The 26,845-nt window shown below is 40.5% G+C and overlaps 1 protein-coding gene across 1 annotated transcript in view; it reads right to left on the bottom strand.

The window, feature by feature from the left end:
• GAP43 (growth associated protein 43) overlaps positions 1-26,510 on the bottom strand; it is a 101,417-nt gene extending 74,907 nt beyond the window's left edge. The window contains exon 1 of the mRNA XM_019967684.2: positions 26,356-26,510. Coding sequence (XP_019823243.2) covers positions 26,356-26,385 — 30 coding nt within the window. The 5' untranslated portion in view covers positions 26,386-26,510. The remainder of the gene's footprint in view (positions 1-26,355) is intronic.
• Positions 26,511-26,845: the final 335 nt, after the last annotated feature.

Here is a 26,845-nt window from a genome sequence, read left to right as displayed (position 1 = left end):
GACTTATTCCAAACCTTGATTTTTCTGTGCAAACAAAACTAAACTGAGCTGATGAAATTTTATTCATTAAGAGGAGAGAATGTTCATTAAAAGGTTTGGGATTCTTTTTCTGGCAACAAGAGTCTAAAACTCATTGGTTACAAATATCTAAATTTGGTATTTAGCTCCCACCTCTGGGTGAGCATGAAAAATGGCCAGGCACAGTGAAGTTTGACAAAGGTCAAGATAAGAAGACACGGGGAAAACAGTTCACTAAATTAACTGTTCAGAGATTCAAGTATGTAACTTTGACTTCAAAGATTCTGCATCTGACTTTTTGAATGATGAGGGTAAGCAAAGTCTTGGTTGGGCCCTTCTACCCTTTTAAGTGGGGTTAACCTGCTTTCTCTCACTTGAGGAGTGCTGTAAATACCATCACCCAAATTGTCAGAGATACTCCAGTGAAGGCTGAACTCCAAGCTAATAATGATGTCATGAAGAGAAATTCATGTATCCTATAGAGGGGACAGCCATATGTGATTCATTTTTTCAATCAGCATCCTTTAATTTATAGTAGACACTTAATAAATATTTCCTAATGAATAAATGATAAATTGCAAGTTGGAATCAAGATTGCTGGGAGAAATATCAGCAATCTCAGATATGCAGATGATATCACTTTAATGGCAGAAATTTAAAAAAGACTAAAGAGCCTCTTGATGAGAGTTAAAAAGGAGAGTGTAAAAGTTTGTTTAAAAACTCAACATTCAAAAAACTAAGATCACGGCATCTGGTCCCATCACTTCATGGTGAATAGAAGGGGAAAAAAATGGAAACAGTGCCCAATTTTATTTTCTTGGGCTCCAAAATCATTGCAGACAGTGTCTGCAGCCATGAAATTAAAAGATGCTCACTCCTTGGAAGTAAAGCTATGACAAACCTAGAAAGCATGTTAAAAAGCAGAGACATCATTTTGCTGACAAAGGTCCATATAGTCAAAACTATGATTTTTCCCGTAGTCATGTACAGATGTGAGAGCTGGACCATAAAGAAAGCTGAGCATCAAAGAACTGATACTTTTGAATTGTGGTGCTGGACTCTTGAGAGTGCCTCGGACAACAAGGAGATCACACCAGTCAATCCACAAAGGAAATTCATTGGAAGGACTGATGCTGAAGCTGAAATGCCAATACTTTGGCTACCTGATGTGAAGTACTGACTCATTGGAAAATACCTTGATGCTGGAAAAGATTTAAGGCAGGAGGAGAAGGGGAAGACAGAAAATGAGATGGTTGGATGACATCACCAACTCAATAGACATGAATTTGAACAAACTCCGGGAGTTAGTGAAGGACAGAGAAGCCTGGCATGATGCAGTTCATGGGGTTGCAAAGAGTCAGACATGATGCAACTAGACAACAGCAAAGATTAATACATGAATGATTTCATAGACAAGACGACTTCTAAAATCACTTCTAACTGGAAGATACTATGAAAGTAAGAGGTGATCTACTGATAAACTAAAATAATCCATGTACCTTAAAGATGTCTCTAGCCAGGGAAAGATGAATGATTGAATAATAGCTTTTTTAGGCCCCCTGCCTCAACAAGACAGTCAGAAGGATCCAGGCATGCTGAGGATACCCCACACTGGCAAAGCTATCACTTCATTTCTGTCTGGAATAAAACTTCTGATGAAGATCAGGCTTTGAGAATGCCAGGCAGGTTGGGTTTTGGTTCAAGATAAAGTTATCATCCCAGAACCCAGTGCCTGGCCATTATACCACCATTCGATATTGTACATTCCATTCCTCTTCTAGGGGATCTTCCCAATCCAGGGATCAAACCCAGGTCCCCCTTATTGCAGGCAGATTCTTTACCATCTGAGCCACCAGGGAAACCCATTCTATTCTTTAATTCCCACAAATCAAATTATCTTTTAGAATGTTGGAATGTCTTGAAAAGGTTTATTTTTATTTAAATCTCTGTAAGAGTATAAGTTACTTATGCTGAGAAAAGATATATGAATTCTAGCTGCAGTCACAACCATGTGGAATCATGGTAAACTCAGTAACCACCATAAAGGATTTTTCTTTTTGCCTAGCAACTTAAATCTTTTCTAGAATCTTTATCTTGGAGTGTTTTTGCCATGTTGACTCTTTGAAGATTAACTTGGAATGCAAATAGGACATGCGATGGATGATGTTCTATCTTATTCGGTGTTTAGAATGCCTCCTGGTGTCTGACTTATTGCTACAGGTTTGTTATCCTTTCTCAACCAGTGTTTGAACTCCTCCCACTCTCATCCATTCATCACCCTGATAGTCCTGTCCAAAGACTATCAGGTGAAATACAATAATCAGTCAAAGCCAGATGGTGCCAGTGGCAACAGCAAGCGTTTCCCCTACAGCGCCTGCGACAAATAAATAAATAATACCATCATGTTTGACAATTTAATGAGTATAAATTTACCACAGCAGGAAAATCCTCCCCAAATATTTAAACAATTAAAATGTAAAAGGAGAGATAAATAAGCATTTCGTAGTGGTAGACAGGACCAAATTCTGCCTTCATTGCTCTCAGGAAATCCACTCTATCACGTGTATTGTGATATATCTGTCACAGATAGATGGAAATATATGGGCTATTGAAGGTCAGGATTAAGGGGCAGAGACCAAGAAGAACATGGCAGAAGGTGGAGTGAATGTATTAGCTATAGCACGTCTGTGTGTGTGTGCGCTAGGTAGCTTCAGTTGTGTCTGACTCTTTGCAACCCTATAAACTGTAGTCCACCAGGCTCCTCTGTCCATGGGATTCTCCAGGCAAGAGTACTGGAATGGGTTGCCATGCCCTCCTCCAGGGGATCTTCCTGACCAGGGATTAAACCCAAGTCTCTTATGTCTCCTTCTTTGACAAGCAGGTTCTTTACCACTAGTGCTGCCTGAAAAACCCATAGCACATTTTTAGCTTATTGTTATTATTACATTTGAGCAGAATTTAAATTCATTTATTTATTCAAGAAATGCTTATTGATTATCTCAATGTACCAGCCACTGAGCTAGGTGCCAGGAAACATCAGTAACTAAAAGAGTTAGGGAGCCCTCATGAAGTTTACACGCCACTAGTGTCAGAAAATAATACAGAATAAATATCTTGGGTGGATGCAAGGGTTAAAGAGAAAAATGAAAGAAAACAAAATGGGAGAGAAAGAGAGTGTCGGGTGGGTTCTTCTTTATACAGGATGATGTGAGAAAGCCTCCTTGAGATTTACACAGGTGAGATCTGAGCAGAGTCCTGAGGAGGTAAGGGAGCAAATCACAAGAATAGGCATGAACAAAGCATTTCAGGCCGAAGGAACGAGGAGTGCAAAAGCCCTGAGACTGCTGCCATAATATGAGGAAAAATATTAGTATCTTTGGTCTGGTTTCTTGAGAGTAGAATTGTGCCAGTCAGACTCTTGCATGCTAGACTGGATTTAGATAATATCAAAGTTCACATTATTGATGGGAAGGCCAAAGAACAAGGCTCAAAAAGTGGCAGGAACTAAGGAAAGCAAGCTGGACCCAGGAAACACAGTCAAGGCAAAACTGCTGACTGGTTAGGACATCAGTTTGCAGGCACCATATGTACCAGACCCCAGATACCACTATCACTGAGGATAATTTATCATTGCCTTTGCATCTTTGTATCATTCCTTCAAGATTCAGAGTGGCTGAGTCTAGGTCTTGAGATGCTCACATTCCAGTTGCCTGGAAGTGATAAGCCTCTCCTTCTTCTAAGTGTGAAGCCGGCTAAAATTTCTATTCTTATTTTATTGGCCACATTTGTAAGGTAAGATAATTACAATTCTGAGTTTCAGATTCCAAGCCAATACATATGCATGTATGTGTGTGTGTGTGTGTGTGTGTGTTAGTTGCTCAATCATGTCTGACTTGCAACCCCATGGACTCTAGGCTCTTCTGTCTGTGGAATTATCCAGGCAAGAAAACTCGAGTGAGTAGCCATTCCCTTCTCCATGGGATCTTCAAATCCAGGAACCTAACCTGGGTCTCCTGCATTGCAGGCAGATCCTTTACTGTCTGAGCGACCAGGGAAGTCCACACTATATATATATATATATATATATATATATATAAAACTTTTGAGAGTACAAGGTATGCAAAATTTAAACCAGTGACATCATTATTTCATTTCCCAGTTAACCAACTGTATTTTCAATAAACTTCAGACATGTTTGTACACATGTACACACACACACACTACTCAAAATTCAGAAACTAGTCCTTGAAGAATTCCTATCAAAAGATACTTAGATATATGATTCATTAAACAGAGACCCCACACCATTATCAGCAACATCAACAATAACAAGCAACAGCTAACATTAAGTGCTCACTATATACCAGGTACAGTTCTAAGTATTTTATGTATATTAGCACATTTAATCCTTAAAACCCTTTGGCATTGTGGCATTTAAATCTTAATGCCTTTAAATGTTCTCTTACTCACAAAACTCACTCTTCAGGCCTCCAAGGGAGATTGGACCATCATATCTACATGAGAAGAAACACTGGTCTGTTCCTATAGTGGAAAACAGCTCTGAACAATTAGGAAAAGATGTCCAAGATAAATAAAATTATCCAGAGCACAGTCTAGAATATGTACTCTGAAGTAAGTCTACCACATTATACTGTGAGCTGCTTAAGGGTAGAGTGTGTGTGTGTGTGTGTTTTTAAAGAAAATTATTTCTGCATTTTTCAGTACTCTGCATAATTCCTGACTCAGTAGATGGCTAAAAAAATGTTTCTTGAATGAATATATGTCTTCCATATAACATTTGAAGGGCTTTCCTGTGGTCCAGCAGTAAAAAACCTGCCTGCAATGCAGTAGACATGGGTTCGATCCCTGGGTTGGGAAGATCCCCTGGAGAAGGAAATGGCAACCTACTCCAGTATTCTTTCCTGGGAAATCCCTTGGACAGAAAAGCCTGGCAGGCTGCAGTTCATGGGATCACAAGAGTTGGCCACAACTTAACGACTACCACCACCACCACCACCATAATATTTGAGGAAAATATTGTCTCCTAAAATGAATACTGATGAAAAAGACTAATTGAAAAATAAGATTAAATTAATCAAAAGTTAGAAAAAGAAAAACTTTTAGTCTTCATTTGTTAAAGAATCCTGTACGTTTACAAACAACATAAATGCTGATTGCACAAATTTAGAATGTTTAGGGACTCATACATCCAGAAATTGAAGGACAATCTTCTGTTAGCCCTCTGAAACAAGTGGCACTGACACAGGAAGAAATTCCATCTCAGCCTTTTCTGAGCTGAATGACCTTAATTTCCCAACATCTGCACTATGAGGATTGCACGTAGACCAGTGTTTCCCAAACTGCTCCCTAGGCTTCCTCAGAGAGCATCAGGGCGGACAGGAGGGGACTGACAACACAGAAGTCTGGGCCACCAAACTCTGCTCTAGCCAAATAGCACCTTTTATCTATTTTGTGTATTGGTTTCTGAGAAATATCTGGAACCAAAAGTTCTGTGGCTCAAAAGAAATTTAAAAAACAAACTAGACAATCTGGAAGATCTCTTCAGGGCTTCCCTGGGTCAGTGGTAAAGAATCCACCTGCCAAAGCAGGAGACTTGGGTTCCATCCCTGGGTTGGGAAGATCCCCTGGAGAAGGAAATGGCAACCCACTCCATTATTCTTGTCTGGAGAATCCCAAGGACAGAGGAGCCTGGCAGGCTACAGTTCATGGAGTCACAGAGGAGGTTAGACATGACTGAACAACTAAACATCAACAAAGATCCCTTAACCCTACTAGTCAGTGATATTTATTACCATCAGGCATACAGTGACAGGATGACAACTTTTCCTTGGGAGAGTAAATAAAAGGGTGGTTAGTAGCAAGCAGTGTAGAGTGCTTTATGAAATCGAAAATAGTGGTGAACCCAGGAACGAAACTTAAGCAGTGTCCAGGGAAATAGGAAAGGACAGCAAGTACAGAACATATAAGTGCTTTTCTCTTTCTCTGTGTGTGGGTGTCTGGTGTGTGTGTGCTTATACATATGTGCAACATATACACAAACAGGTAGACAACATGTGGAAGGAAGAGTTACTAGGGAGGTTACTACAGTGATTACAGCATGGATTCAGATGGAGAATGAGGAAAGGTCTGGCATGATTTTATCAAAAAGGTGATGTTTCAACAGAATGTTTGGATTCAGAATATAGTTTGGCAGATGGAGGAAAGAATACATTTCAGATGGAGAAGACAGCACCACTTAATGTTAGGAGGTAATAAAAGCTTATATGTATAGCTTGTATGGGGCTTCCCTGGTAGCTCAGGTGGTAAAGAATCAGGAGATGCCAGTTTGATTCCTGGGTGGGAAGATCCCCTGGAGAAGGGATAGGCTACCCACTTCAGTATTCTTGGGCTTCCCTGGTGGTTTAGTCAGTAAGGAATCTACCTGCAATGCAGGAGACCTGGGTTCAATCCCTGGGTTGGGAAGATCCCCTGGAGAAGGGAAAGGCTGCCCACTCTAGTATTCTTGCCTGGAGAATCCCATGGACAGAGGAGCCTGGTGGGCTGCAGTCCATGGGGTTGCAGAGTCGGACATGACTGAACTACCGAGTACAGCACATAGCTTATACGTATAATGCTTACTAGATCTTGTTATCCCCTAGTTTAATTAGCCTATTCTCTAATCTTTTTGAATCAACTTAGGCCTGACCCATTGAACCTCTACTGAAATCCAAGGAAAATTTTCTTCTTAGTTTCAGAGAATTTGGCTGAAATTTTGTTTAATCAAAACAACCCAGATTTGTTGACTATTCCTGGAGAATGATAAGGTTATTGGCAGCTTAAAATTTACATTGGCCTGACACTGCGGCATCTCTGGGTATGTAACAATTGAAAAGGTAGAACCTTTCTGTGAAAATGGTTTTCCACTCTTTAAAATGTCTACTGAGAAAACAGCCTATGGAAAAGCCTGGAAGTGAATTGAAGTGAAAGTCTCTCAGTCGTGTCCGACTCTTTGTGACCCCATGGGCTATATATACAGTCCATGGAATTCTTCAGGGCAGAATACTGGAGTGGGTAGCCTTTCCCTTCTCCAGGGGATCTTCCCAACGCAGGGATCGAACCCATGTCTCCCACATTGCAGGCAGATCCTTTACCAGCTGAGCCACAAGGAAGCCCAAAAGTCTGGAAAGTGGTGGCAAAAGAATGTTTGGCTAGATTAGCGGGATGTAAAATGAATTTTCTTCTAGAAGTGGCTCCAAGGGTTCCATCCATGTAAGGTACATCTTTCAGAGTTCTATCATATCTAACCAATCCAACTTCTCCAAGGTTGAATACTTGCTTCTCCATCTACTTTCTCAGCAACCCAAACTACTCATGTATCTTCTTCACCTCCCACATAATTACCGAAATAAAAAATGTACAACTGAGAAAAGTGACTCATTTTTTTTTCAGCTGAAGTCTGCTTCAGCTTGCTTTCCTTATGCTCATCCGTTCCCTAAACAGGAAAATTATATTCTTTTGATCCTCCTCAAATTTGATTTTGGAATAAGCATTACCCCAACCTATAAATGAGAAGTGTTTCCAAAGTTTGTTTTGCAAGTTAGCAGCTTGAAACTTAGAATATCATTTCCTGAAGAAAGAAATTTAAAAGAGCTTTTAAGTTTCCAGCCAGACAAAAAAAGTATTTTTAATCTCCATGTTATATAGATTTAGTTCAAAGGGACCTAGCTGCCTAATGACCATGAATCATTCTTCTCCTTTCTTGATTATCATCTATTTTCTTAAAAAGGAAACGGAGTACATTGGAGATTATTCCCATTCTTCCTCAGCTCCATTCCCCAGTCAGAATCATAAATTTTGTGTGTGAGACATATGTTAGGTGTTGTTAACTCAGTGATTACCTGGCCATTTGTTTCATTCCCCTGTAGGAAAATCTTTCCTTTTGTTTATCAGTTTGTGGATAGATACAACATCGGACAGATGGATGCTTCCATAGCACATAGACAGGCACCAGACAAAACAACAATTAAACATCATCGTGCACATTTTTTTCTAATTTGGAATTAAAGAGAGTAAAAGGAAAAAGAGTAAATGCATGCAGACTACAAGTCACATCATTAACAAAGAGGAAAGATGTGAAATTTCACCAGGATTCCTCTGGGAGGGGTTTCAGAGGTCTCCAGTTTTAGATATTATTAAAAGGTTGAATATTTAAGGCCAAGACTGGAAGAAGGCATATTAGTGGGTTAAAAAACTATATCATTTTAAACAGCTACTCATCCTTAGCTCGAATCATAAGAAGTTTATAGCATCCAGCATGGCTATCTTTCCATGTTGAAGTATCTCTCCACAACATGAGGACTGTTACTTGCTGAAGCAACCAGCTGGCACCACTTGGGTGAAATCCAAATCCGTGCGATCTTAGCTCTGTGTGAGATCTCTATCAGGTGCCTAATTATAAAGTGTGCCAGAGTGGGCACGTTCCATGATTAATTGGTGGGAAGTGGGCAATGTTTGCCTTAGACTAACCAAATTTTGACTCATTAGACACTGATATTTGGTCCTTGGCGTGGGCTTCATTGACTCAACTTCTATTTAATGGGAGCCTATAATGTGGAGCTTCTAGTATAGCAAAAGGGACAGACACATAAGTGAATATTTATAATAAAGTCTGTGGAATGGTGTATAGGCAGGTACTAGATACAACAATGGTAAACACGTATCTATCTGGAGGATCAAGGAGTCTCCACAAAGAAGGTAATGACTGTAGCCACATTGTGGAAATACATGAGAAATGTGGCATCTAGAAAAAAAGGAAAGCAAGACATTCTAGCAAAAAGGAATAGTGTTTAGAGAGGAATAAAGAATGAAGTAACATGAGTTGTTTCATGAAACTGAACAATTACAATGGAGTGTGGGATATGAGTGTTAGTTAGTCAAGTCTGACTTTCTGTGACCCCATGGACTGTAGCCCACCAGGCTCCTCTGTTCCTGGGATTTTCCAGGGAAGAATACTGGAGTGTGTTGCTATTTCCTTCTCCAGAGGATTTTCCTGACCCAGGGATTGAACCTGGGTCTCCTGCATTGCAGGCAGACTCTTTACTGACTGGGCCACCAGGGAAGACCTGGTGTGGGATATGAAGAGGAGTGGATTTTGAAGTTTGAGGATATAGACAGGGACCAGAAAATTAGCCAGTAAATTTTTTAAAAAACAGGTTGCGCACAATCCTTAAAGAAAATAGAAGTGGGGCAATATTAGAAAATGACCTGGACACCATTCAGAGGGATTTGTCACAAAAGGTCTTTCAAGAGTCAGAGAAAGAGCTTTCTGGGTAGAGAGAGTGAAACATGCAAAGGCTTTGAAGAGGGAATGTGCTTTGTGGATTTTAAAAACTAAAAGGAGGCCACTAGACTTGGTAAGCAAGAATGGTATGTTTCTAAGAAGAATTCAGGGGAGGAGGAGGTCCTGGATCGTGTAGACTTTCATAGGCCTTGGTAATGAGTTTGGTTTTGGTTCTATGTGGAATAGGAAGCATTAAAGATTTTTAAATTGTGGAAACACATAACCTGATAAACACTTTTTTAAAATACCACTGTTTCTACTGAGGAGAGAATGATTGTAAGGGGTTGAGGATGAAAGAGAGCAGATTAGAAGGGGAGGCCATTGTGTTAGTTTTCATGAGTGACAACTGGGTTAGAGACGATAGTAGAAATAAAAAAAGGGGTCAGAGATAAGATGTTTTGAGGTAGAGGGCAATGGCAAAGGAAGAATAAACAGCTCTTTTGTTTGTTTTTTACCTATGAAAACTAGAAAAAGTAGTAGCATCTAAACATAAAAGGGAGATTTGGGGAATGAGTCAGGATTCCATTTCCATTTTGATGACTGAATGAGAATGGAGAAGAGATTTGGGACCAAAAGATGAAGACTTAGTTTTAGGACGTGTGGAGACTGGGCTCCTGATGGTCATCAGAATAAGATTTCTAGTGGACAGTTGGATACAAAGCTCTAAAGCTCAGGAAGTAGATGTGGCTAAAGACCCTGGAGAATTTGAACCCCATTAGCTAAGAGTTGGACACGACTGAGCGGCTTCACTTTCACTTTTCACTTTCATGCATTGGAGAAGGAAATGGCAATCCACTCCAGTGTTCTTGCCTGGAGAATCCCAGGGACGGCGGAGTCTGGTGGGCTGCCGTCTATGGGGTTGCACAGAGTCGGACATGACTGAAGTGACTTAGCAGCTGCAGCAGTCATGGAAAAAGGAAGAGAGCTCCAGAAAAATATCTATTTCTGCTTTATTGACTATGCCAAAGCCTTTGACTGTGTGGATCACCACAAACTGTGGAAAATTCTGAAAGACATGGGAATACCAGACCACCTGACCTGCCTCTTGAGAAACCTATATGCAGGTAAAGAAGCAACAGTTAGAACTGGACATGGAACAACAGACTGGTTCCAAATAGGAAAAGGAGTACGTCAAGGCTGTATATTGTCACCCTGCTTATTTAACTTATATGTAGAGTACATCATGTGAAACGCTGGACTGGAAGAAACACAAGCTGGAATCAAGATTGCCAGGAGAAATGTCAATAACCTCAGATATGCAGATGACACCACCCTTATGGCAGAAAGTGAAGAGGAACTGAAAAGCTTCTTGATGAGAGTGAAAGAGGAGAGTGAAAAAGTTAGCTTAAAGCTCAACATTCAGAAAATGACGATCATGGCATCCAGTCCCATCACTTCATGGGAAATAGATGGGGAAACAGTGGAAACAGTGTCAGACTTTATTTTTCTGGGCTCCAAAATCACTGCAGATGGTGATTCCAGCCATGAAATGAAAAGATGCTTACTCCTTGGAAGGAAAGTTATGACCAACCTAGATAGCATATTCAAAAGCAGAGATATTACTTTGCCAACAAAGGTCCATCTAGTCAAGGCTATGGTTTTTCCAGTGGTCATTATGGATGTGAGAGTTGGACTGTGAAGAAGGTTGAGCACTGAAGAATTGATGCTTTTGAACTGTGGTGTTGGAGAAGACTCTTGAGAGTCCCTTAGACTGCAAGGAGATCCAACCAGTCCATCCTAAAGGAGATCAGTCCTGGGTGTTCACTGGAAGGACTGATGCTGAAGCTGAAACTCCAATACTTTGGCCACGTCATGCGAAGAGTTGACTTATTGGAAAAGACACTGATGCTGGGAGGGATTGGGGGCAGGAAGAGAAGGGGACGACAGAGGATGAGATGGCTGGATGGCGTCACTGACTCGATGTACATGAGTTTGAGTGAACTCCGGGAGTTGGTGATGGACAGGGAGGCCTGGGGTGCTGCAATTCATGGAGTTGCAAAGAGTCGGACACGACTGAACGACTGAACTGAACTGAACTGAGCCATGTAGGAGTTGTAGGCATGGATTATTCTTGGAGCTTCTGTCAAATGAGAACATGCAAGAAGGACTGTGCTGCTGCTGCTTAGTCACCTGAGTCATGTACAATTCTGTGCGACTCTATGGACTGCAGCCTGCCAGGCTCCTTTGTCCATGGGATTCTCTAGGCAAGAGTACTAGAGTGGGCTTCCATGCCCTCCTCCAGGGGATCTTTCTGACCCAGGGATCGAACCCAGGTTTCCTGCATTGAGGCAGAGTCTTTACTGTTGAGCCACCAGGGAAGCCCAAGAAGAAGGACAAAACCTACATAACAACAACATTTCAAGGGTTGATAGAGAAGGAGGAGCCAAGGGGAAAACAAAAGAATGTGAAACTAAGGATAGAGAAGAGAAAACACAGCAGAAATAAGTAGTATGGAAGCCAAGAAAATAAATAAGAAGGTATGTTTTGTGGTTTTAAATGTCCCAGAGAGGTCATACAAGATAGCTTTACTTATCTTTCTGAAAACTTACAGATCCATTACTTTGTCTTGTACATTCCCCCAGAAACACTCAAACGTGTATCTTGAGCCAGGTTCTGAACTCCATACCTTATTTTCAAAGAGTTTGCAGACTAGTGTGGGAAGTTCAGGTACATACTAATGGATAATCAAGTAGGACTTTGTTTAATGAATGCTGAAAAAACAGGATAGGTAGTATATGTTACTGAAGATCTAAGCGGAGAAGAAGTCACTGGCCATCAAAGAAGCCTTCACAAATGAAATAACTCTTTCCTTAGGCCTCAAAGGGTGGGTGAAACTGACCTAGGCACAAAGGGCATATTTCAAGTTGAGGAAATTATAATGAACAAAAGTATAGGGACACGAATATTTACATTCATACTCAGTCTGGCCAGCTGAGACAAAGCGCCAAAGTGGAGGAGGAGTTTTGCTATAGAACTTGTTATTTCATGAGCTGGAAAGTCTTAGAGACAATTTTGTTCAGTATTCTTATTTTATGTAGAGGAAAATGATAGCCCAGAGACATTAAATTTGTTTAAATTCACAATCCAAGTCCATGGCAGAGCCAATAGGAGGTAAGGCAAGATTAGAAGATTGGTACCAGATTCTGAGAAGCCATGAAAACCAATCATAAATAAATAAATTAAAATTAATGCTCTAAACAAAGAACAACCATTGAAATTTTGAGAAAAAGGGGAGTAAAAAGTAAGATTAACCATCAGAGAGTATGCAAAGATGATGCCAAAAAAGCAAGAAATTTTGGTGATTATCCATCCAGCTTTTCTTACCTGAGGTTTCTCATCTGAACCACAGACACATAAAAAATGATTTGAGTGTTTCTCCATTCTGCCAAGGATGGTGTGTAACTAGTATGGGCTAGATGTATCGGAAGGAGATTAATTCATTATGTACAATTAGGAACTCTAGGTCATTAAGGGGTGTTAAGGCTTGGTTCTATTCTAAAACTCTGGTTGAGAAAGGCTGGCAGAAGAAGGAAAAGACAGATGTATAAAATACTGCAAATAGAATTTGGTAACTGATAGTGTGGCTTTTATGAGGGAAGGAAGAGTAATCAGTTACTTCCATATTATGAGTTTGATAACTGACTCATATGTCTGATGTCTCTCCAAAAAGATATTGCAAGAGTACGGGAGTCAGGGGTCTAGTCTAGGGAAAAGATAATTAGCTTAACAAGACACTTTCTGAGGTAATAACAAAAAGATAAAGAAAAATAATAATGTTTTTAGTATCTGGAAATCTTAGATTATGGGAAATTTAATTTTTCTATTGACTTTCCTGTTCTCATAATTTTGATCCTTTATGAGTGGATTTTTACAATATACCCAAGTATGGTAAAAATAACAATTTTGATAAGACATATTTAGTAAAACAAACTTCAGTTTATATATATATATTTATATATATATATATATATATATATATGATTCAATCAGTTTCTAGTGCCACTACAATGAGAACATAGAAGAATTATAGAGCCTACAGGAAAGATATAGTCTTTTTTTTTAAGCTAAGAATTAAGTTTCTTTTCACTTAAGTGAGGATAAAAACTGATTTTTTTTGCTCAAGTATACTTAGTATACTAGTGTCCAAACTTCTTGGATTCTTTCCTAAACACTCTTATTCTTCGATTCACTGTATCTTCCAGATGATGTTCAGAAGTGAAGTCTGAGCCATCTGTGGCCTTTAATGTTCCCTTGACAGTTTTCACTAGAGGGCAATGGCCCAGTTCCAAACAGTAATTCTATTTTGTAACTCCTCTTCCCTTTTCAAGAAGAGTCCTCTTCATTTCCTCTTCTATCCTGGTTTTGCTCCAAAGGGGTAAGGTATGAAGTTCAAGGTGGAAGAAACTATGCGAGAAACTAGATCTTGTTGCTGATTTGTATACAGCTCTCCAGTTAGCTGTCCATCAGTATGAAGCACAAATCTGACTGAGTGATCAAAAGGTATCACTCTGTGTTCTCAATCAAAGGCAATCAAAGTCATGAGGAACACAGGTTTTAAATTAGCAAGAATGATTTATTCAAATGAATCCTAAATACCAACCTGATTTCTCCTGAATAGCTTTCCAGGATGATAGAGAAAACAGAATCACTTTCTCTTTCATTGAAGTAAATAAGTCCTTGAGATGCAATCATTAAGGGAAGATTGCAAATGGTGCTTACTCTTAAGAAAAAAAATTTGAATAACTCACCCCCCCCCCCGACTCAGATTTGTCTAAAGAAATAGCCAGTATTTTTTAAATGAGATAATATTCTCTCCTTCCTTTTGAAAATCTTAGAAGTTTTTAGAAATATTAATCCAATAAAGCTGTGGAAGATAAATGGCCCAAATGCCTAGCTGAAGATGAAATGCAGGATGTTTACAACAGATAATTATAAAGTCTCACTATTCCTTTACATCTCACAAATAAAGATATCAAGAAAATCAGCTTTGAAATGCAATGTTCACCCTAAACATTGCTGTTGTTTAGTCACTATGTCTTGTCTCACTCTTTTGCGACACCACGGAACACAGACTGCCAGGACCCTCTGTCCATGGGATTTCCCAGGCAAGAATATTGGAGTGGATTGCCATTTCCTCTTCCTGGGGATCTACCCGACCCAGGAATTGAACTCAGATCTCCTGTATTGCAAGCAGATTCTATACCACTGAGCTACCAGGGAAGCCCCTGGTAAAAATACTCAATACTGATGTATGGAACAGTCTTATGGACTCTGTGGGAGAGGGAGAGGGTGGGAAGATTTGGGAGAATGGCACTGAAACATGTAAAATATCATGTATGAAACGAGATGCCAGTCCAGGTTCAATGCACAATACTGGATGCTTGGGGCTAGTGCACTGGGATGACCCAGAGGGATGGTATGGGGAGGGAGGAGGGAGGAGGGTTCAGGATGGGGAGCACATGTATACCTGTGATGGATTCATTTTGATATTTGGCAAAACTAATACAATTATGTAAAGTTTAAAAATAAAATAAAATTAGAAAAAAAAAAAGAAGTTACTCTCTAAAAAAAAAAATAAAAAAAATACTCAATACTTTTTCCTATCCCCCATTAGAACTCTGTAAGAGTCTGGATAGCCAAAGTGGGTTGCCATCAATACAACATGTATCTAGAAATCTAATTGCAAGTTAATTATTTAGAAACTAATAATTTCTCTTTAAAGAGATCCTGCCTTAATTTTTTTGGGGGAGAGGGCAGGTACATATCAGAGACAATCACCTGTACTGAAGCTTGAGTAGAACTATGGAATGCCTCTCTTGGAATAGCTGTTGAGGATCTAGTTTGGTGATTAAGAAGAGCTTTTACTTTTCAGTTTATACTCCAAACTGGTAAATTGGTTTCTGAACAAAAAGCAAAGTAGGAGAGGGAAGAGGATTTGCATGTTAACAGCTCCTACTTTAAGCTAGTTCCTAGGCTGGTTGTGCTGACTAAGAGGTTCTGAAGCCATTTAGAAAAGCAGCCAATTCCTGAGTTTGCTTAACCTTTGGAGATCATTTCGTTTATTTTTGCTCTGCCTCATCTAGCTCTTACATATGGTCATTAATGGGAAGACATTAGGGTCTTTCAAGTTTTCATTTAAAAATAACATTCTGAATAGTTATTGGAACTGAGATTACAAATAGATGAAAGCTAATTACCAAAATTCTCCATTTAGAGCAAACTGGTGCATATGGAGACAACAGCTCAATATTTTAGAAAGTGTCAATTTGCTAAAAATAGATAAATATGATGATTACAGCTGGAATTAATTCAAGGACATTCAAAATGAAATGACTAATATCAAGGAGTAGCATTTCTTTGATATAAATTCAAGGGAGATGTTTTATACTCATTATTGCCCAATCCTTTCACAGAAATGAATCCCATAAACCCAACGGAAAACATAGATCAAAGTTCCACCATGCCAAATTAGCAAGAATATATGGCAGCTGATATTCCTTTTAGTCAGGGGGTACCTGCCAGAGTTTAACTCCTGGAAAAGAGTGAAGGCCTAGTGCTTGTTAACTCTAGGTATGGAGATGTGCCCTATCCTTTCTCTGTTAGGTATGAGAGCTCTTGAGATCAGTTATTTGTGTGGTTACTGCTTCCTTTCAGAGTCATCAGTGACGACAACCCTACCAATAATAAGAATCTAATATGGGCAAAATTAAAACAGCCAAAGGAAAAATAGTGATCTACCACTTCTGAGGTAAATCACTCCTAATTGGCTGAGCTTTCCTATTACGGCTGCTGCTGCTAAGTCGCATCTGTTGTGTCCGACTCTGTGCGACCCCATAGACGGAAGCCCACCAGGCTCCTCTGTCCCTGGGATTCTCCAGGCAAGAACACTGGAGTGGGTTGCCATTTCCTTCTCCAATGCATGAAAGTGAAAAGTGAAAGTGAAGTCGCTCAGTCGTGTCCGACTCTTAGCGGCCCCATGGACTGTAGCCTACCAGGCCCCTCCGTCCATGGGATTTCCCAGGCAAGAGTACTGGAGTGGGGTGTCATTGCCTTCTCCGTTCCTATTATGGACATACAGGTATATATACTGGAGACTCTTTCTCAGCCAATTTAGTCTCTCCCTAGATCCACAGGTATGAGTTTCCAGAAATTGTCTAAAACACATGATCTAGCTCTTCCTCCAGTCAGAGATGAATGGTCTACTGATAACTAGCTGAGCTGAGAAGGACCAATCAGGTTTACTCAATCTCATTCTTTCTCTCATATTCTCTATCTCCTTTTTATTGCTCTTTGTATATGTGTATGTACAGAGATATATTTCTATCTCTCAGCTAAAATTTTTAATTGAAAGGCAGAGAAGCTGGGGTTATTAGTAACCAAATCTTTTAAATGCAGGGCTCCAGAAAGAAAGTCTGTGAATTCCTTATATTGAAGTTTCCAGATCTACTTTGGTTCCCATAAGCTTGGCTTTTCAGCTTTCTTAATTGTGACATCTAGTTTCCTTTCAACAGATTCCTTTTCTAGACCACTAAAGGTGGTGTCTGTTACTTATACCCAATCAAAGGACGTATAAATAACACAAGTACATATGTGTGAGTGTGTGGATAGAGACAGGGAGAGAGAGAGAGAAAAACACATACACACTCACACACATATACACAGAGACAGAGAGAGGACAGAGAAAGGAAGGTAGAGTGAAAGATTAAAGGTGATCATTAACCAACTATAAATATACTCCAAATTAAAAAAAAAAAAATTGCTTCCCTCTGTGCTTAGCCACTCAGTTGTGTCCAACTCTTTGTAATTCCATGGACTGTAGCTTGCCAGGCTTCTCTGTCCTTGGGGATTCTCCCAGCAAGATTACTGGAGTGGGTTGTCATTTCCTTCTCCAGGGGATCTTCCCGACCCATGGATCAAACCCAGGTCTCCCATATTGCAGGCAGATTCTTTACTGTCTGATCCACAAGGGAAGTCCTGCTTTTCCCAAAATTTCTAATTAGTATATCTTTCTAAACTCTAAATAATCTCCCTTTATAAAAATATTTTTCAAAATATCCATGATATTAATTTTTCTAAACTTTTGGCTTAAACTTTTGGCTTCTAGGATAAACAAATCTCTTGGACAAACTTGATCCAGTTGTTATACTTAAAAATATTTTTAAAATATTAACCATACATTAAGAAATCAGATCCTTCGGGTTGTAAAAGTTTATTGCTTGTATCAGAATTGGATAAATTTTGTATTATTAAATAGGTAACTTTTCCCAATTAACCAGGAGAACTGAAAGATTCTTTGTAGAGGTCCTGAGAGTTTGGATTATTTATGGTGTTAGAGATGAGTTGGCAAAGGTTCAAGGATTGTGCATCACTTCTGATCAAGGTTAATTCCTGATGCTGAGGCACCCTGAGGTTGTTTGAAGACTGTACTTAGGTGATCACCTTTCCACAGTGCTGTCCCCAACCAGGCTGCATCCTCATTTTTAGTCTCCCAATCAGCCCCACATTTCCTCTCCACTCTTCTGCTTGACTGGGCCCTCCAGTGATTGATGTGAGCACAGCATGCCTGGTAATCTTAGTGCTGAGAACACAGTTTGGAAGTGATGTGGGGGTGGGGACGAGGATGGGGAGAAGCAGCCAGTTTAGCAAATGGAGACGAGAAATCTAAATGTGAAGAACAGGCTAAAACAGAAAAAGATAAAAAGAAAAATAGAGGATAAAAAGAAAAATGTCTTTTAACCAATCCTTGGTGTTGCATGACAATTTGAACATCTGCTTATTTAACTTCTCTCACTGAAGTTTTCAAAGGAAATGATAGAAATATGCTACGTTCCTATCCACCCGAGGGTTTTCCAGGTGGCGCCAATGGTAAAGAATTGACCTTCCAATGCAGGAGACATAAGACATGTGGGTTCGATCCCTGGGTTGGGAAGATTCCCCTGGAGAAGACCATGGCAACCCATTCCAATATTTTTGCCTGCAGAATCCCATGGACAGAGGAGCCTGGAGGGCTACAGTCCATAGGGTCCCAAAAAGTTGGACACAACTGATGTGACTTAGCATGCAAGCACATGCTCCCACCCGTTAGCATGGTATGCTTACTCTTTAGAGAACAGGAGAGGAGGAGTGAAAACTGAAAATGTATGTATATTCTATAGAGAGCAAGAGTACTCCTTTACATAGAACCATGAGTACTTTAGGTTTCAATATGTGGAATTCCTCAATTAATAATACTTTGCACTTGAAAAACACATTGTTTACAAAACACTTTTATTTTTATGACTTTATTTGAGCCTCACACCAACTTAGTAGAAAAGGCAGGTCTGGATTTGGAGTATTCTTTGTACTTGCCCACTTATATAGATGGATAAACTGAGGCTCAGAAAGATGATGTTACTTACCCAAGGTCACAGGACAAGCAATTGGCAGAGCCGGGTCTAGAACCCAGGGTAGGGTTTATTCCACTACAAAGACATGAAACAGGACATTAAACACACAACATCTAAGAAAATAAGATCTGTAAATAACTAAGGATAGGGAATCTAGAGGGTCATGCTCCCATTGTACAATCTAAACTCACTGCAAGGGTGTCACTCTACTCTGAGCAGAACGGTGACAGAATTGTAACTTTGACCACCACCACCTTGAGGTCAGGGCTTCCCTGATGGCTCAGCTGATACAGAATCTGCCTACCAATGCAGGAGACACAGGAAACGCAGGTTCAACCCCTGGATCAGGAAGCTCCCTGGAGGAGGAAAATGGCAACCCACTCCAGTATTCTTGCCTGAAAAATCCCATGGAGAGTAACCTGATGGGCTACCATCCAAAGGGTTGCAAAGAGTCAGATGACTGGGTGACTAAGCACACACACATACACACCTTGAGAGGAGGATCAGTAGAACTGAGTGTGCATATACACATAGCCAGTTCTCAGTAGGTACATAGGCTATGGTCTTCTGTACCATAACATATCCCCTCAGGGCCCATCACGAGGATCTCTCCCTCCCTACTTTTATTCCCTCAATAAATATTTTTTATTGATAAGCTACTATGTGCCAGATATAGCTTAACGTACCTGTGTTGTCTAAAACACCTATTTGGAAAGTTGGAAGGGACATACTTTTTCTTAAAACTCTCATATTTTGGCCTCGTCCACTAAATGTGAGCTGGCATTACTTAATTAGAAAAACTCCACTTGAACATGAGGGGAGGAGAGAAAAAAAGGAAAGCTGAAAGGAAAAAATTGAGAGCCGTGAGCAAGAGGGTGTGGAGACTGGGAAGCACTATTCAGCTTCACTGATAGATCATCTGGTCTTACTGTTCTCAAGGCCATGCTAATTAAGTCAGGAAAAATCCACTACTGAGGGTCTGGCAAAGAGTATTTTCAGGTAAAGCTGTATTCACAATGTGCCTCATCCTGGCCACCATAGGCCTGCCCCAGAATCCAAATTCCTTTACCCTATTCCAAGCTAAGAAAGATAAACTTTATCTGATTCTCATTCATTCAACGGACATTTGAGGGACTACTTACCATTCAATCTCCCTTTACCTTCATGCAAGATTTCTCTTTGCAGAATATTATTATGTGGCTAGTTCAGTGGGAAGATAACAAACCCAAATGTAACTAAAATTAATTCTTGGATGTGGGCCTCTGAGCATAGGCCAGAGTACACACATTTTTTTTTAAGTTTGTGTGATCAATGAAATAACGAAGGCTAGTGAGGGATTGAGTCATGGTCTATTTGGAATAGTTGTGGAGCAGAGCAACATGTGTAAGCAACTGGGGCCCAAAAGGAAGGGCCTGAGAAGATCCAAGATAAGTGTGTGCATAACCTGGGACTCTGCTAACCTCAGAGGGTGGGGCTAGTGTGTTGAGTGGTGGGGAGGAGACATCAAAGAGCGGTTTGCCGATGGTACTAGTCACGATAGTTGGGAGAAACATAGTCTACATGGGCTCATTTTGCATTCTGTATCTGCTTTCATTAAAAAGCAATGGTTTTCATGTCTGTTGATTATTAACAGGAATCAATAATGTTTAGTTCCACTTCAAACTTTGGTGCCAATAGATCTTTAAAAAATCTAGTAGAAGTTCCATCCATTTATATACACCACAACTCATGGAAAGACTGTAAAACGAGTTCTGTATTCATTTAACAAACAGATTATCCACAGTTAAAATCCATTACATTATGTGCCAAGCATTGTGGTAGGCACTGGAGATAGAAGAATGATCAAGGTTTCACCGTTTCCCTTAAGCAGCTCACAGTATGGACACCAGTATGTGGAAAAAACCAATGCTATATAGTGTAACAAGGGGTATAATAATGATTATACAGACTACAGCATGGTCACAAAGAAGGTAGAAGAAAACAATACAAGGGAGGTCAAGAATGGCTTAAAAAAGCTAACTTTTGCGGAGGGAATGGAAATTTTCTAGGCATAGAGCAAAGACACCAAGGCCTGAAATATTGATGTGGCATCGGTTGAGAGAAGAGGTATTTGAAGACAGTACTGGAAAGATAGTCAAGACTAGATCATTCCATCAGCGCTGAAGAGTTTGTATTTAGCTTACCATTAATACAGAACCATTAGAAGATTGTCAGGAAGGAAATAATCTGATCAGATTTGTGTTAGGTAAAGATAAGAGCAGTGTTATTTACAAGAATGGAAGGAGAGCAAGACGGTGGAGGTAGGGAGTCCAGATAAGAAGTTATTGTCTTTGTCCAGATAGGAGGTAATGAAAGTCAGAACTAGGTTATTTGTGGTGCAAGTGAAAAAGCAGAGGATGAATTCAAAATCTTTTTAATGAGGATCTAAGAATTTCATAACTAGATTTGGGGACTGAAAGAAAATCATAGTTTTAGAATCAATACCATTTTTCTAGAGTTTGGAAGCTGGATAGATGGTGTTACAGCAATAAGGGTGGGAATTTGGAGGAAGACTAAGTGGTACAAAATGGGAGACACTGAGTTTGGCTTTATTCATCATGAGCATGGGCATCTCTGAAATACTGACAGAGATGTCTATGGATCAGAGCTCAGGAGAGAGATCTAGTTTACAGATTTGGAAATCACACAGGTATTTACAACTCTGGAGGTGAGTGAGACCACCTAGAAATTAGTGTGTAGAATAAGAGAAAGAGATCAAGATAAATAATTAGCATATAATTGATATTTGGGGAGGGAGAGAATGAACAAAGCCAGCAAAGAACAGAAAAGGACCTATGTGAGAAGAAGAAGAAAGAGGAAGGATATGATAGGGCCAAATGAGGAGATAGTTTCAGGAAGAGGCATGGACAACAATATAAAATACCAAAGAGACAGCAAATGAGATGCAAACTAAAAGACAGTCACTGGATATGGTATCTCTTTCAGAACTCGTTTTAGTGGAATTACGGGAACAGAAGCCCTCTATTAAAAAATGGGATAGTGAATGGGGAGTGATGAAGAGGAGGAATCAAGGATGAACAGAAGGAACTACTTCTCCAACAGGAAACGGAAGTGTAGCAGGCGCTTGACAGTCCTGAAAGGCGGGCAATTTCTAAGCCAAGCCTCATGTTGCAAACCTCAGAGAGAAAAGTTTCTTTTATTTGTATCGATCTTTGTTTTCATATCAATTTTGCTTGATCCTCACAGAAACTTTTAAAGTAAGCACGGAAGGACTTTTGTTTGTTTTCATTTTTTGGTTTTTAGTCTCCATCCTACAGGAGGAAATTGAAGCCAAAGATTATATGATTCATTCAAGACCACAGAATCAGAAAGTGGTATAAACTGAGGACTCTCAGCACAGTGCTCTTCCCAACACTAAAGAGAATGTTCTGAAAATCAGTACAGTGGTGCAGGGGCAACCAGACCATACTTCAGAAATTCAGAAAGGAGAATTCCTGCCCACAATCACTTCTTTGATTGACAGCAGACACACTTGGTTGCCTGAATGCTTCTATGACAGCTAATAGGGAAGTAATTATTTAAATATTGTATCTTCTCTTGAGATGACCTAAGTATGTGCACCCTTTGAAATGTCCCTTTAATATTAGAGGAAGTTCTAGACTTTTCTTACTTTATCAGTATAAACAAGGAGAACATTTGGTTAATATATCTGCCTACCACTAATGCAAGGACACCCCCGCCCTTTTCCTTATGGTGCCAGGTAAAACTGAAGTATGTAGATTAATCAGCCCCAGGCTTAACACTGACAATTTCACTATGACGGAGGAAAAGGAGACCTGGAGCCACTCTCCTTCTCAGTGAACAGGAGTGCTGCCCTTTAGCATAAAACATGAAAGGTTTGTGTAGTTATGCCAGCTCAGCAAGAGAGAAAATTAACCCTACATTTTCTTAACCCAATTGCCTCAACATGGGTGGAGAAAGAGGGTACCAGGGTTATAGACTGTCAGCATGAGAGAGCAGGGATCATTGTATCTGCACCCTGGCATGGGCTAGAAGGAATTATAGATTCACCAGATATTAATGCATTTCTAGATACACCATTAATTCTCTAAGATTCTCTGCAAGTCTAGACAATTTGGTAGAAAAAAATGCCCTTTAAATGATTTCTTCTTCTGTTTAAATTTGGAAATGTGTGGTAGAAATCACCATTAAAAGAAAAACTGAACAGTTTCAACTATATTAAGTAGAATGCCTCCATTTAATTAATCCTCTTAGTCCCTGGTGACACTGGGTGTGGCTCGGTGAAATTTAGGAGGAATTCAATTTATCACTAGAAGGAATCGTCTGCACCAAGCAACCAGGCAGCATCCTTCCACACCTTTCAAGCATTGCAAGGGAAAGACACAACCAGGTTGGAATTCTGAACCACAGATCACACTAAGAATTATCTGTCATATGCAGAAAAATGCAGATGTTGGTGGTGTTGAGTGGTGGGGGCTAGAAGGCTTCTTGCTTGTATTGGTATTCTTTATACTTCAGTTACAAATTAAAGTCTTTATTTTTCAACAAAAGAAACACCTTGCAGTTCTATTGCTTTGTGGACACAGATCACATCTTGCAAGTTTTTCATCATCTGCAGAATGCATGGTAATTAAGCTATTTAAAGTTAGCCCCAAGACATTTGAAAATCATAAGCCAATAAAATCTCAGGGATCCTTTTATTTTATTTCTATTTTAACCCCTCCTTTATCATCTACTTCTCTCCACCCCACTCTCATTCTCTTCTTCCTGCTATAATAATCTATAGTGGTAATTAGAGGCTAATAAAGATCATTTATGCTTTCTTCGCAGCCATAGGCAATGTATTACAACTCGGAAATCCTGGACTGCTTCTTTATGCAGCTCAAGTGGAAGAGGAAGGAAGTGCAGCCCCCAGCCCCCTCCCACGTTTATGCTGGATTTCATGGGTGTGGCAGAGTTTAGACCTTTGCAGGATTTTGCCCTTGTTTTATTCCCTGTTAAGCACTAGGATGGTAAATAGATGGCAGAAAAAAGATAAATAAAATCGGAGTCTGTCATAAATGATATAGGATCATTTCACCCTCAAGCACAAAACCTGTGTGAGACTAAGTACTCAAGCTATAGAAATGCCAGTCAGTGCAGTGTGAGCCCACACCCTGAATACACCATTTCCTCCCATCTGATTTAATGGCATCCTAAATACTGACTTATGTGAGTGATACACAGCAATGGTCAGTAGGGGACAGGACCATTTCACACAGAAGTGCACATGTATAAAACATATGGGCAAAAGAGGACTATTTCTATACCTTTCAATTTTCTCTCTTGAATACGAATTATGCTAAAACGCATGCCGGCATATGGAAACCATACAGGGCTCATGCATGACTGTCCTATGTGAAGTATGCGGACACTGTACACATTCACATATGAATTTCTACAACTCCTGAAACACACTGCTTCAGTTTCATCACTTTGCACACATCCTAGTGAATGCTTGGGGCTGTCAGTGAGAGGACCCAGGTGAAGGCAGCTGTCCTCTTTGGGGAAGGGAATTTCTTTAGCCTCAATTCCCTTTCAAAATATCATGGTTGGTTTCCTTTGTCAGAGGGGGCATGTGTGTATACACATGTATGTGTATACATAAGGTGACAAAAAGTTGTAAACCAGCATATTTTTTCTTTCCCCAAATTAAAGCTTTTTTTTAATGACTAGCATTAATTTTCTTAAGGCTCTGCCTTCCTAAATTTTATTTCTGCAGCTCATCAGGAAGGCAACTTCAGAACATTTTCTTGACAGTGTGCTTAGCCCAGCCACCTGTATCTACTGCATTTATGTATTAGAATGAAGGAAGATAAGGAGAGGAAACGTGCAGGTTTGAAAAATGAGCGAACGGAAGCATCAGTCTCTGGAATCCTAGAGCAGTTTAGCGAAGTGGCACATGTAAGACTCTTCGCCTTCCCCAAACATCCTTACACAAACCACACGCATAACCACAGGTGCCTGCTACTTTATCTATCATCTATCTATTAATATCTATCTACCTATTTATTTATTTATTTAGTTAGTTTTGCCCCCGGCCTCTCCACCCTCTCCACCCACTGCTCTGAGATTCTGCTCAGTCTCCCTTCCCCTTCCTCTTCCTTCTCCTTCATCCTCACTACCTCGTCCCTCCCCGCCCCGCCCCCCCTCCGCGCCCCCGTTCCAGGGCGCTGGCTAAAAGTGCAAAGCTGGCAGCCAGGTTCTTCCCCACCTCTCCACTCTCTTCGGATTCGCCAGGTATATTACAAATTGACCCCCCTATCCAATACCTGCACAGAAATAATGCCCAAATCCTGTATCTTGCACCCCACCCATAAGGCAGTCAATGTGCAAAGGGCTCTTTTGCCCAAGACATCCTCCCCTCCCAGGAAGACGCACACACACGTACAAGCACACACTCACCCAAATCCCACATCCATTTTCCTCCTTAACCTTCGCCAAAATCCCTCAGAGGTGTTCCCATCAATGTTGGAAAGCGCCTTTTGGCGGATGCCGCTGCACTGTCGGTTGCTGCGGAATACCGTCCTAGTCATTCCTCCCCACCCGTACCCCAATCAAGTTTCTAATCTGTCTTTCACGAAATAAGTGAGCAATTTGAAAATGGAAGGAAAACCTGAGCAGTGGGAGCAGTGTGGGAGAGAGGGAGGGGGCTCTGCTTCTTGCTAATCTTCTATGTGTCCCTTTTCCTGATGAAAATGAGTCACCATGCTTATAATCCGGAATGTTAGTCCGTCTTTGGTCACTACAATTCTAGGAAAGATGCAAAGGAAGGGGAGAAGAGACCTGATTTCCAACAGGTAATTCTCCGCTCGTCTTTCCCATCCCGTCGGTGCTCAAAGCTCCTAGGGGCGTGGTCCATCCACCCTCTCCTCGGACCAGCTGGTGCACAATCGACTGAATTTCCCCCTTCTACATGGCCAATTTCTTTCCCAGCCCCAGCAGTCTCTTGATTCTCTTTTAAAAATCTCCCACATTACAGTTTCATTCATTCATTGAAAAATAAATAAATTCAACCTTCACATGTTTGCCCATTAATACCTGCGCCAATGTGAAGCTCATGCATGTGGGAAATAGGGCTTCTTCCGCAGCACATGTGAGAAAATTGTACGACAGAACAAGCAATACTCATTACTGAATATGATTCTTTCAACCTCCCGGGTTTTTTTTTTTTTTTTTTTTTTTTTTGCGAATAATATAAAGGATTGCCTCCCCATCTTGTAGGTAGACCCCACATTTTCTCCCCCACACCTCTCTTCATATCCACACCGGCAGAACCAGACACCTTAAAAAAAAAAAAAAAAAACCTTTTTTCTAGCCAAACAGGCGTATTTTTTTTCTAACCTCCTCCTAATTAGAAGCAGCATTCCAAAACCAGACCATGAAAGAAGAGAATAAAAGCTGGGATGCAAGCATCAGTTGCCATATGCTAAGGAAACGGGAGCACCATGGCCAGAGCAGAAGCGGTTAAAATATTTTTTCTACCTTCACAGGGAAATATTGCACACTGGTAATTTCACAACAAGAAGAAGTAAAAATCTTTAGGTCTACCTGTTTGGTTCTTCGCATACAGCACAGCATGGTTGTATCGTCCCTTGCCTTCTTCCTGCCTTCTCTCCTTTCCTCCTCTCTCTTTCTTATTCCCCCCCTCTCCACCTCTTTTCTGCTCGCTTGCTCACTCGCTCTCTCTCTCGCGCTAGCGCGCTCTCTCTCCCTCCCTCCCTCTCTCTCTCCCTCACACACACCAGGGCAGTTAGCAGCAACTGTAAGGTCCACAGCTATTGCTCACCGCACATGCTCGCTCTCCCTCTCTGGCTCTCACTCTCCTCTCTTGCCTCTCTTCCTCTTTTCTCATCTCCCCACCCAGTCTCTGCCTATCTCTTTTTCTTCCCTGTCTCTGGATCTCTTTCTCAGAATTGTTCACTAGCTTTCAATGACTAATCACTTCCCCCAGCCCCCACCCCCATTCTAGACAGTCACCCCCCTCCCAGTCCCCTGCCAGCCTCATGAATATTTAAACATCTCCAATCTGGACCCAATT

This window comes from Bos indicus, chromosome 1 (genome assembly GCF_029378745.1).
Source record: "Bos indicus isolate NIAB-ARS_2022 breed Sahiwal x Tharparkar chromosome 1, NIAB-ARS_B.indTharparkar_mat_pri_1.0, whole genome shotgun sequence".
Classification (NCBI taxonomy): domain Eukaryota; kingdom Metazoa; phylum Chordata; class Mammalia; order Artiodactyla; family Bovidae; genus Bos; species Bos indicus.
This window is presented reverse-complemented; position numbering and strand designations above follow the sequence as displayed.